The following is a 12,745-nucleotide window of genomic DNA, read 5'->3' as shown; positions in this document are numbered from 1 at the left end:
ACCGTTGAAACCAAAATGTATTAGGGATAAATATCACTATAACTTATTGAAAACAACAAGCAATTAGTTTTATTTGATTGACAAGAAGGTTGTATTCCGTAATAACAATTAAAAGTGCGCAATATTTGCATACATTAGCAAATGTGCGGTTCGAATCCCAAAAAGACCAAAATTTATGTCGCAAAAGTTAGTATACAACGGAGAATCCTCGTGGAACTGTGTAAAAAATGCTTGATATTTTTGAATAAAATGAAACTAAATCTGTACTTAAGATCAAAAAGAGTATATTAATTGGTTTTAATGGCAGTAATAGTACTTATAGTGACATGTCCAACGTACACTGGATCGTAAAATCCACAAAAATTGGTCATCTACAAATACAACAACTGTAGCGACAAAATTCCGAGTGTTATGTCCATGAAATGCTGTAAAGCCATGAAATGCTCAAAAAAGCTCAAAAGTTTCAATATATGGTGATCTTGATCGAGTTTCGACTTGTCCTGTTTGAAAAAAACGGGAATATCTTGAAGGAAACCCATACTTTTGAGGCTATTGTCCTTTTGAAACATGTAATAATCCTTAATCTTTACACATAAGGACTTTCCTTTTGAGTTAACTTTCTCACAAATGCCCCTTTTCATATTCCCACCAAAAGTAAATAGTAGGAGAACCTCAAGGTCCGTTGTAAGCCCTACATTTATACTGTCCTACCGGCCTTTTAGCAGTATCGGACATTCTTCTCGTGTCCCTAGTGTCTAATGTACTACTAATGTCTAATGAACTACTTCTAACTAATCCATTTAGTTGTATTTTGGTTCTAAGTGAAGCGAACACAGCTTTTCAGAACGTTTTTGAACAATCCATGCGTTATAACAGCTGAGAAAGCTCTGTATTAAAATTTTAAATTAGCTATCATATCCTTCTGTGGTTGTGGAGTATCACTGTAGGGCTTACACCAGAACTTGAGGTTCTCCTACTCTTTATTTTTGGTGGGAATGTGAAAAGGGACATAATTTGTAAGAAAATGAACCGAAAAGTAAAGTCATTATGTGTAGGGAATAAGGATTATTACATGTTTCAAAATGACAACGGCATCAAAAGTATGGCTTTCCTTCAAGAAATTCCCGTTTTTTCAAAAAGGACAAGTCGAAACTCGATCAAGATCACCCCATATTGAAACTTTAGAGCGTTTCTGAGCATTTGATGGCTTTAAAATTCATAAACAGGACATAACACCCGGAATTTTGTCGCTACAGTTGTTGTATTTGTATATATATGTATAAGTACTATACCTGCCATTAAAACCAATTAATATACTCTTTATGATCTTAAGTACAGATTTACTTTCATTTTGTTCAAAAATATCAAGAATTTTTAAACAGTTCCACGGGGATTCTCCTTTGTATACTAAATTTTGCTACATAAATTTTGGTATTTTTGGGATTCGAACCGCACATTTGCTAATGTATGCAAATATTGCGCACTTTTAATTCTTATTACGGAAGACAACCTTCTTGTCTATCAAATAAAACTAATTGTTTGTTGTTTTCAATAAGTTATAGTGATATTTATCCCTAATACATTTTGGTTTCAACGGTGTATACTAACTTTTGCGACAGAATGTATATTGACAGCTTTTATGTAAGGAGGATTTTTATTCGCTAACATCTTAAAATTTACATTTGCATCAAAATCTGTTGCAATTTTTGTCTTCAACATTTAAAATACCTAATATGAGGGAACCCGTCATATGGGGGCTATACCAAAAACACGTACCTACGATGTTGAGATTTTGCACAGAGGTTTTCTATCTACGAAGAACATAAAATGCCAAAATACAACCAAATACGTTGGAAAATGTGTCTGTAACATTTAAAATATGTTACATCGACCGGTGCCGTTCAATGGGGTCCATACCAAACCGCGAACCTATATTGAAAATATTTTGTACATAAGTTTTCTATCCACTGAAAACTCAATATACCAATTTGCAGCAAAATCGATTGAAAAATGAATGTAAAACGTAAAAACTACAGCCGCCGTTACATGAACGCTACGGAAAATTGCGGGCCTATGTGGCCCAATTTCAGCTCCACAATATAGAAACATTTTTGCCCTTTACTTTAATAGTTATTAGTAAAGTTCCGCTAAAGTGCTCATATTTCGCACTGTGCGGCACCAACATAAATGAGTGATGAACACGATAACTTACGAATGGTTTATTTGATTCGGCCGAAACTTTGCACATCGTAAAATTTATTCCAACTAAATGAGTGGTTGACGGCCGCAATTAGATACAAGACGGAACATATCGGTTCATTCCTATCCTCCGCAAAACTTCAAAACTTTTGCGCTTGAATCCAGCTCAAGGCCAATTTTCGGATCGTGTTGAAATTTTAATAGTGAAATGAAATTTTAATAGATATGGGCCCTGAAGTGTCTCCATATTTAGAGCCACACCTGTTGAAAATAGGTTATATATATATATATATATATATATATATCACCAATATTTTTGAAAATTTAACATAGCTGAAGCCAAGGTTTACCCTTTTAGAATACGCGACTTGTGGTTCTATACTATACAAATTAAATATTTTTGGATACAATGAAATGTTGTTGAACGTGGCAAAAAATATTGGCCTTAAAAGATAATTTGTGTGGAAGCTGTGCCTATATTTATGTTAAAAAATGGGTAAAAATGGGTTGAAGCCACCATGTCTTTTTTTGTTTTCTCTCGATTTGTGAGTAAAACACACTTCTCTCGATTTTCCTGTCAAAGTAAAAGTAGAAGCAAACTAAATAAGGATCATCTCACTAATGTATTACTTTTCAAAATTTGAACTGCTTCTACCATTAAATGATGCTGACATTTTGAAGCCAGTTTTACAATGTTTTTTGACATTTCTTTCTAATTTCATTCCGCAAACAGGTTTTACAAAAAATCGTATATAGGATTGTAGAACTCGTGATTATGAGTTATTTGATATATGTGTCGTGAATGTAGTCTACACAGCTTCATAGAATTCTGCATCCAAATACGGAAATTTTGTGCGCACATTTTTCTAAAAATCATATTTTTCGGGCCTAATTTTTACAATTGTCATTCGATTTCCTCGTACTTGATTGCACATTTTAGTTTTTTACGTTCCGGATCTAATAAATCATTCCCCGTGAAAATCAATCCACTAAAACGCGAGTTACAAGAAAGTCCAAAGTAGAAAAATCACCTAAAATTGTTTTTGGAAATAACGCGTATTTTATCGCGTTTTCTGCGGTTCGTTTCCACTGCAATGAAACAACTAATACAGCATCTTCGTTTTAGCGGAAACAGAGTTTTGAAAACTTCAGTGATAAGGGAGCTACATTCATTTTATCCCAAAAAATAGCGCGTGATGCTACATCCACGGTTCTTAATTGATCGCCTTGAAATAGATATATATCGATGTAGATTTTCATGGTGGACATTGAAATCGGATGCGGACAAAAATTGTATGCACTTTGCGCAAATTAGCGATATTTTATAGGTATTTTAATGCTAAGATGCAGCTGATGCTACATCTTAGCCTCCAAATTAAATTTCGAAAAATATATACAAATTAAAAGATATGGTCTTGCTGTACATGAAAATCACATGCGGACAAAATGATTTTGATAATTACGCGATTTACACGTATTTTCAAATGCATATAAATTAAAATGGGTTATTTGACCTCTATTTCCATTTCAGAAGCTTTGACATATATCCTCATTAACCCAATTAGCTTCCCTAATGGGAAAGCTTTAATATGAATGTCAATAAAGCAAAATCCGTCTATTTTATTGGGAGATTTAAGCAAAATGAAGGAAGTATTCCTGTAAATTTTTACAATATTTTCTACTACATAATGCATTTGAAAAAAATATTTTTTTCGAACAAAAAATTATTTTTTGACCAAAATATGTGCTTATTTTGGCTGTAATATCCAAACTATAACACCAATCTGAACGATTGTAGTCTCATTTGATTCGCCGTGAAGTTTGGATCCACAACAATTTTTTATGTAATTATATGACCACTAAATGGGCTTTAATTTTGAAAAAAGTAGACTTATATTCAATAATTTAGCAATTTTATGTACATTCCGCGAATTCTGTGTAACATTTTGCAGGTATTATAAAATCTACTCGCTGAAGTCACTTCGAGAGAACTTTTTTGTAACAATTGTGTTCATTAAAATAATTAGCGTTTTTATAATATTTTCTTTCTTAAAAAGCGAAATAAAAGCGCCATAACTTTTGTCCGCAACAACCAAAAATTGGCGCGCGACCAGATTCGTACTGGGAATCTTTTTCTTAACCTACATATCAAAAATCGTTGATGTAGCGCGAAAAAAAATTATCCTTTTTTTCTGAAATGGAATATGAAATAATTGACAATATTCCTGATATATATATATATATTTTTTTTTTGTATTTCGGAGGGGGCGGGGTACCTCCCACATGCCCTCCTTTTTTTTTTTTGAAAAACCCTATATATCCAAACCTACTGAACCGATTATCCTGAAAATTTCATAGAATGTACAGGGATGTCCCCTGGTAAAAATAGGCTAAATATTTTGTTGAATTTGGGAGGAGCGGGTTATTTTCTGTGCCTTATTTTTTAAATGCGCTATATATGTAAAACATATGAACGTGTCCGTTTCCCCGACCCTTAGTACAAAATTTAGCCATAAGACTCAACCATTCCCACTTTCTTAAATATGTCACAAATCAATGGAAATACCAGATGTTATTGGAAAAAGAAGTGTTTAGATTAGAAGACAACATATCGATAGCTATAGCTTCATCAGGTATATACGATACATTATATGAAGGTGGAAGGACGACATAGTCGGCCCTTAAGTTGCCACTGGACATTCCTTTGAACGGAGGGCACACATGTACTATTAAATAGAAGTTATCATCTGGGACGAATGTACGATGACACATAAAAATCCCTAGAACCTTTAGATCGATTCTTGAAGGATTTAAGAAGCAATTCACGTTTAGATTTCAGACAAACACTTCCAGTTATACTATTCCAGCAGATGAAATAAATGCTGCCTCAAGTCATCAGTTCTTTGGCGGTCTTTTATAAATTGCATATCGAAACAAACATTTTTGAAGATTTTTTTATAGTCACATGTAGATCCCGACTAATTAGCGATGCAAGAAAAATATATTTGACTTATGAAAATAACATAAACTGTTTCAATGGCCAGCAACGCGGACCGGGTCGGCTAGTTTATTACAATTATTTGTACAGTACCATGGGGTTGTACCAACGAGTTTTATATATTTATATTTATGTCATAAATGCACCCCATTTTACTTATTTCGTATCGACTATCGCTTTGCTATAAGCGATTTCGTCTGTAGTTCCGGATTGATTCATTTATTTCGGATTTGACAGCCTCTTATGTCAAATGTTAACAACATTCTACCAACAAAGCTCGCTTTGTGTAAAAAATTTGTGAATTCCACATTTCATTTTAATCCTTGTGAATGTGGCGTTCTAATAATAAATTAAAAACACCTTCAAACTTACGAAGAAATTCACAAATACTGCCCCTACTGGACTGCAAACAATGTTGCAGACAAAATGAAACAATGAAACAACTCAACCAAAACGAGCACTGCAGTGTAAACCGGGAAATTAAAATGGAAAACTCAATGGAAATGCAGAATCGTTAAAAAGAAAAATAGAATAAAACTTGTAAATGGATTATTGACGGCCAATAAGAAGCCAGATTGAAAGCGAAAGCAACGAAAGAGTAATTGCAATTATTTTCATTTAAAATTACAGAGAACTTGTTTCCATTTTTAATTTGCAATGCTACAAATCTTGTTTAGATTACATATTGCAGTTGGCTAATTAAAGCTTTACCACGAGGACTTGAGGGGAGGGGGCCTTAGTATCAAAAGATTCTTAAAAAGAAAACCAAAACATTGTGGTTTACAATTAATGACACTCTTCGCTGTCCACTCTTGCCAACTGAAATGTTACTACCGAGTGTTTCCATCAATCTGCAAGAGTTGTTTTCTGTGTCCTTTTGGCTGTTGACAAGTCACAGGCAATTGCATCAACACGATGTTGAGGATTTGTGGTCATTTAGCAAACTTGCAATTGAAACAAACCTAATTGGGTCGTCTATTTTCGTTTTTTTATGATGTCGAATGGGGTTGTTTTGTAGCCAATAACAACTACTCAACTTGATAAGTGACTGTAATTTTGCGAAGGTTTTTTCTTGATCTTGTTTCGAATTGGCTTTTAACACTGAATGTATTAAATTAATAAAATTGATTACAAAATCGTATTTCTATTCATACCCGCTTATTAATTTTGTTTCTGTTTTACAGGTAAATATCACATTTGGTTGTTGAAATTCCATATGGAGCTTGTAAGTACTGTCCAAATTATTTCTTCAGTCCATACGTCGATGTAGGAAAATTGAAAAGCTAATGATAATGGGTTTCAATCTCCAGTAATATAAGTTATTTAAGTAGATCAACTACTTTTGTAATAAATGGGATAAAGCAAAATATGCTCTGACTTGGAGTTGTGCTCATAGATGGTCTGTCAGAAATTATGACGTATCTGACATACATTTCATACGTACAATACATATGTCAGAAACGTCGTAAACCTTGTCAAAAAATAAAGGTTTTTGACAGCATAAACAAGAGAATTTTATAACCTAAAAATCGATGTTTACATAATAACAAAACAAATTTTGCTATTCCTTTTGAGATCCCATTTTATTAAAAATTAAATTAACATAAAAAGAGTTTATTCAAAAAATATAAATTTTATGTATTTTACGCACATTATATGTTTGTTTAGTCCCGGTCCACACCAGATCGATTTCATTGAAAAAATTTCATGAAATTGGGCGTTCTTAGATCGAGTTTCCCACTACGGCTATCTCATGATATTTTTCTAATATGGAACTCGATCTAGGGACGCATAATTTCATGAATTGTTTTCAATGAAATCGCTCTAGTGTGGACCGGAACATATTATTTCACCAGCAAATTCTTTGAATAACACGTAGTGTTCAGAATGTATTGTAGATGACGTGCTAATTGCTTAATCCAATATTTTATTAAAATATTAACAAGTAAAAAAGTATCAGTCGACTTTGCCGACAGAGATATACCCTCAGCTTGTGAATATTGAAACAATTTTTTCCCAAAATAAGTCTGTATTTAGGGGGGTTTTAAAAATTTTGGGCGTTTGAACCGACACAAATGTTGATTAGGATTAAAGATCAAAAGTTATGCGGAGGAGATACTAAAAGGAATGGATCGACATCGACCGTTATGGAAGTGGATCTCCAGGCCCAACATATGGTGCCATAGGGTGTTTTTACACCCTTCGGGCTGTTTGCTCAAGAAGTATGGACTTGCCCCTAAAACAACTTTTACCATCGTAATTGAGGCAGCGAAAGCAAGTTGATTCAACAAAAATCAAAGTGATTCGAAATCAGGTCTTAAAGTGAACTTATCCGAAATTTTGTGTGGGAGGTACCGGATGGAGTGGACAAATATAGTCCATATTTGAACCTGATCTATATTTGCTAGATATATTAGGATGTGTAAGCTGTAGACCAATTCGGCCACTCCCTTCAAGAGTTACCGTACGAACAATTTTTCCGAACATTTTTGAACTTTTGTGGGGGAGGTACCTGCAGGAGTGGACCGATCTGGCTTATCTTCAAACTTAAACTATGTTTGGACAAAATATTACTAAGGCCATATTTTGGACCGAAGCGGCAGATCCGTTCGAGAGTTATCTTGCGCTCCAACCACCTCACACGGTGTCATAGAGGTTTTTTGCAACTTTCATGCTATTTTCTCCGGAAGTATGGACTTGCCCCTGATGCAACTTGTACCGTCGTATGGAGGGCAGTGAATACAAGTTGCTAAAACAAAAATCAAAGCGATACGAGAAATGGCCCTAAACTGAACTTTTCTGAAATTTTGTGTGGGAGGTACCCGAAGGAGGGGGCCTATTGAGACCATATTGGAACCTCATATTATTCTGGTAGAAAGTTGACGCTATACAAAGTATGGACCAAATCGGTCACTCCCTTCAAGAGTTATCGTGTGCACAAACTTTCCGAACATTTTCGAACTTTTGTGGGGGTGGTACCGGAAGGAGTGGACCGATGTAACTCATCTTCGAACTTAAACTAAGTTTGGGCAAAATATTACGAAAGCCAAAATTTGAACCGAATCGGTTCATCCGTTCGAGAGTTATCGTGCGCTCCAGCCAGCAGGACAGACAGACAGACGGACGGACGGACATGGCTAGATCGACTCCAAATTGTTTGAAACACATTTCGTCCAAACATACTTGGGGTCTAAAACCATTATTTCGATGAGGCACATTTTCATCGTATCAAAGTGTATATGGTAAAATTCAAATTTCCTTTAAAATTCCATCGAGAAAAATATTAAAAAAATTTTGACAAGCACATTCACGATTTTTGTTACATGGGTTAAGAAAAAATCGTGGTTTCAAATATGTTCGCGTTCACAAAATTGGATGCTGGGCCCAAAAGTTATGGGGGGTTTTATTCCCTTATAAAGAAAAAAATATTTAAAAATTCCCTTTGTGTTGCAATACCAAAATGTATATATAAATCGGTAACAACATTTAATATCTATCCGTAGACGCCTAAATATTAGCTAAATTTATTTTCATTTTCGCGGAAAATCAAAAAATAATGAAGGAATCTTGGAGTAAATTTTATTTATTCTTACTCAGAGTCCATAAAAATCTCTAAAAAATAAATTAAAAATACGTACAGAATCTTGACAATGTCCAGAAAAATGTGAGACCAAAATGTTATTGATTAGGATTTTAAATTGCATATTGCAGCTACAACAAAAGACAAAAGTTTATTGTTGGAACATTATTTCAAGAATATATTTTTTGGTTTAATACGAAAAATTTGAGAAAAATTTTTGGAGTTATTCTACTATTTCGCTAAATTTCCTAACAAAACCTGAATTATTTTGCTAAAACCTCTTCAAGGAAAATAGTTTATCATCGTGAAAGTATATTTGCATAGTGTGATAAGCAATAGAATTAGGAAATAAAGAGTGATATTGATATTACAATCAAAGAAAAAACATAAAAGTTAAAAACCGTATAACGCGCGAAATAGTTAAAATCAGTTGAGGCGCATGTGCTTTTCGCATAGAGCGAGTGCATCTCTGTCAATATGTTTGCATTTTTCCATGTTTCATTTAACCGCAAAAGTGTGCCATCAGTTGCATCTTACTACACCAAAATGCTTCATGTGGGTAAAAATAACGCGATGTTCATATGATTATAAGGCGCATCCGATTTCAGTGACCCCCTGTTAAAAATACGTCAATAAGACAAATTATCTACAGATTCGTCAAGAACCGCGGATGTGCTACCTGATTCTATTTTTGGTTAAATACGAATACTACTCCCGAATCTCTGAAATTCATGACACACCTTTTTGACAAATATTATAATCGTGCATAAAGGATTCCATTTATGTAAAAAATTTAAGGGCAATCGCGGTTAAGTATGCGGATTAGTCAAAATAAAATTTTGCTTATTTTCCTATTTTCAGGGTATCTATATCAGCGGTTTTAGTGGATAGATTCGATCGCGGTAGGGCTCATTGAATCCGGCGCGGAAAAAAACTAAAATCACGCGGGGTTCAAGGGTACCTGAGTAATAGTTGTAAATTTTGAAGCCAAAAAATAGGTTTTTAAAGAAAAATTACGCACCAAAAATTCGACTTTGGACTCCTATTACTAGAGAGCTGTGGGGAGCACACTCATGAGATATACATCAAACGACGTGGAATCACGAGTTCTACAATCCAATAAATAGATTAGGTCATTATCTGGTTGCGCCCTCCAATTATAAGAAAAATTCAAAAAACCCCGATTTCAAAACTTCAAAATGTCAGCATCGATTTAAGAGGGATGCACTGTATATATCGAGAAGTCACACATTAGCATCATATTGCCCAAGGGGTATTCTTCAATCCTCTCTTTGAGCTCAGGTCTGAATTTTCCCTTGTTTGACCAGAAATCAAGAAAAAACACAAAAAAGCTTGCTACCTTCAACACATTTTTACCCATTTTTTTATATTACCACCAACGCAGCTTCCACGAAAATTATTTGTTATGGTCCATATTAAAAGATCGTGGCTAAAACACTTCAGTTCATGTAAATATATTCATATTTTATAAAATATATTAACAGTTCGCGACTTATTAAATGGTGAACCTTAACTTCAACGATTGTAAAACATTTTTGAATATTACCATATACCCTCCTTAGCCTAAAGGCTGAGGGTATAATAAAAATATGTCTAATTTCCAAAAAAAGGTACGTAGGCTCTTCAATAACAAGGTCAGGCTATTAGAATTAGTATTAAGTGAAAAATATGGTGGTAACATAAATTTTTTGAGGTTTATGACGTTTTCTACTTTTTATACGTTTTCATATACCCATATGACTTTTTCGACGTTTACATCTTTCTGACCGTCGAAAACCTAAAAAACATCATACAGACCATCTCTGGTTGTGCTTCAGTTCAGATCAATGAAGAAATGAAAGCTTTCTTGTTTTTGGGTTTTATAAAAAAGTGTTCTTAATTTATATTTATTTTTTCGTTTTTTTTTTATCAAAATGTTAACAAAAACAATTTCCGTTCATTTTCCTTCAAATCCTTAAATCCTATCTATTTACGCAACAAGTAGGAAGCAGCATAAGGATAAGTGTAGGCACTGGCATAAGGAGCGGCAACGTATGGAGCAGTATAGGCAGCAGAGTAGTAAGGGGCGGTGTAGGCAGCAGTGTAAGGAGCGGCATAAGCGGCAGTGTAGGCAGCTGTGTAAGGAGCAGCAGCAACTACGGGAGCGGTATAAGCCAAAGGAGCAACAATACCGGGCTTAGCAGCAGCCAAGGCAACAACAGCCATCAAACACAAAGCGAACTATAATACAAATGTTCACATTAACAAATGTTATACATATGTATTTTTAATTTAATGCTCTCGATTAGAATTATGTATGTTTATACTTACGAATTTGAACATATTGATTTTTTTGGTGGTTTAGTTATTTGCAGAACTTATTGAACTGATAACAACTAGTTAACGATTTCTTCTTTATATACCCAAATAATTGTTGGCAATTGTACTTCTTGGTGTCTTGGCTTTGTGTGTAAATGTTCCGATTTTGTTCACGTTTTTTTTTCATATTTTAATTTGGGCAATATGCAAATCTGGGCACGGACATGTCACTGGCACCGGGTTCTTTGTATTTTGGCTTCATGGTTAGATGTTACGATTTTTGTGTGTTTGTTTTGCTTATTTTAGTTAAAATGCAAATTTTACACGAATATGTCACCAACGCCAAGGTCACATTTTATGTTGAGGAAGCAGACAGTTTTGCAGTTGCCTCAACTGTGTTGTTTTGAGTGTTGGCTAAGTGTTTACACACAAAATGTCAGCCAATAGTCTACGCAGCAGCACGTACCAACAAAATTGCTTCCATTCATGTTCGGCAGTTTGCCGGCTCATTGTAAAACCAGTGATAGGGGGAAAACGAACGTAAACATATTTCAATAATTAATAGGAAATATAACAAAAGAAAAAATATGAATTTTCTACGACTAACCTTAGGCAGCTTTCGTATGACCTTGAAAAAGATTAACTTTAAGAAAGATATAAAAGTGTAAAAAATACAACTTTACAACAACTCGGGGACAAGGAAAGACTTCTTCTCACAAAGAATAGAGTGCAGGCCTATTTGTTTTTAGCTCAATGAACGATCTACAGTGCCAATTGGGAAACTTTAGAGGATCCTACTAGTAACTTTTAATGTTAATGTCATCGACTATTAAATTTTTGTAAAAATAAGTCTTATATTCCTGGGTAATATGGTGTTGAATATGGACCATATACACAGCGGTTTCTGGTAGCCCTCATATTAAGTTAGTACATGCTACATACTCGTATGTGTGTTCCTGTACTTGTAAACTTGTTTTACACTGAAAGAAAAAATTGATTTGTATGATTTTAAACCAGTATAGATCACCCTCACAAGTAAAGTCTAAATAGTGTGCTTGTATTGTGATAAACAACAACAAATGACTTAACCGAACGAATCCACACTATGTTTCCTACAGTGTACGTGTGCGTCTGTTTGTCTTCCCTATGCTCACAGTACGCCCGGTAAAACTTATGTAGAAGGTCCCAGTAACATTTTCCAACGAAAAAAATCGATGTAAAAATCATCAACAAAGGTCCACCTTTTCGTATAATGGGTATCCCAACTTGGAGTAATTTGAAAATTTTGCTTTAAAATTGTCAAACGATTTGGTATATATTAAAATTTTTTCTCTTCAATGCATTAAAAAATAGGTCCACGTTTATGTGTAGCCCCATTTTACATTTCCATTTAAAAGTTGCGTTGGTTACAGTAAGATGAAAAAATAAATTTGTCTGTGAACTTTTTCGTTCGATCATTTTTCACAATTTTCGACGTGGTTTATCACGGCGAGAGAGCATCGATGAAATTAAATCTTTGCATGGCGATGAAGCACCAACCGATGTGAAAAGCTGATTTATTGAATTTAATCGTGGCCGACGCCCGCTCAAAGACGAAGGTAGTGTAGATCGTTCAAAAACGGCCGTTGAGCCAGAAAACATTGAAGCAG

General features: G+C 34.4%; 2 protein-coding genes across 15 annotated transcripts in view; one reads left to right on the top strand and one right to left on the bottom strand.

Annotated features, from left to right (window-relative positions):
• LOC141404013 (phosphatase and actin regulator 1) overlaps positions 1-12,745 on the top strand; it is a 553,592-nt gene that overhangs the window by 158,001 nt on the left and 382,846 nt on the right. The gene's annotated exons all lie outside the window — the stretch shown is intronic.
• On the bottom strand, positions 10,661-11,203 carry LOC141404018 (uncharacterized). The gene is made up of 2 exons (XM_073987213.1): positions 11,109-11,203; positions 10,661-11,018 (listed from the first exon to the last, which is right to left on the bottom strand). The coding sequence occupies exons 1-2, from the start codon at positions 11,118-11,120 to the stop codon at positions 10,764-10,766; spliced, it is 267 nt and encodes an 88-aa protein (XP_073843314.1). The 5' UTR covers positions 11,121-11,203; the 3' UTR covers positions 10,661-10,763.

The sequence above is a fragment of the Musca autumnalis genome, unplaced genomic scaffold, assembly GCF_047663935.1.
Source record: "Musca autumnalis isolate F117 unplaced genomic scaffold, ASM4766393v1 scaffold_4, whole genome shotgun sequence".
In the NCBI taxonomy this organism is placed as follows: Eukaryota; Metazoa; Arthropoda; class Insecta; order Diptera; family Muscidae; genus Musca; species Musca autumnalis.
The sequence above is the reverse complement of the archived record's forward strand: the minus strand, read 5'-3'. Positions and strand labels throughout refer to the sequence as shown.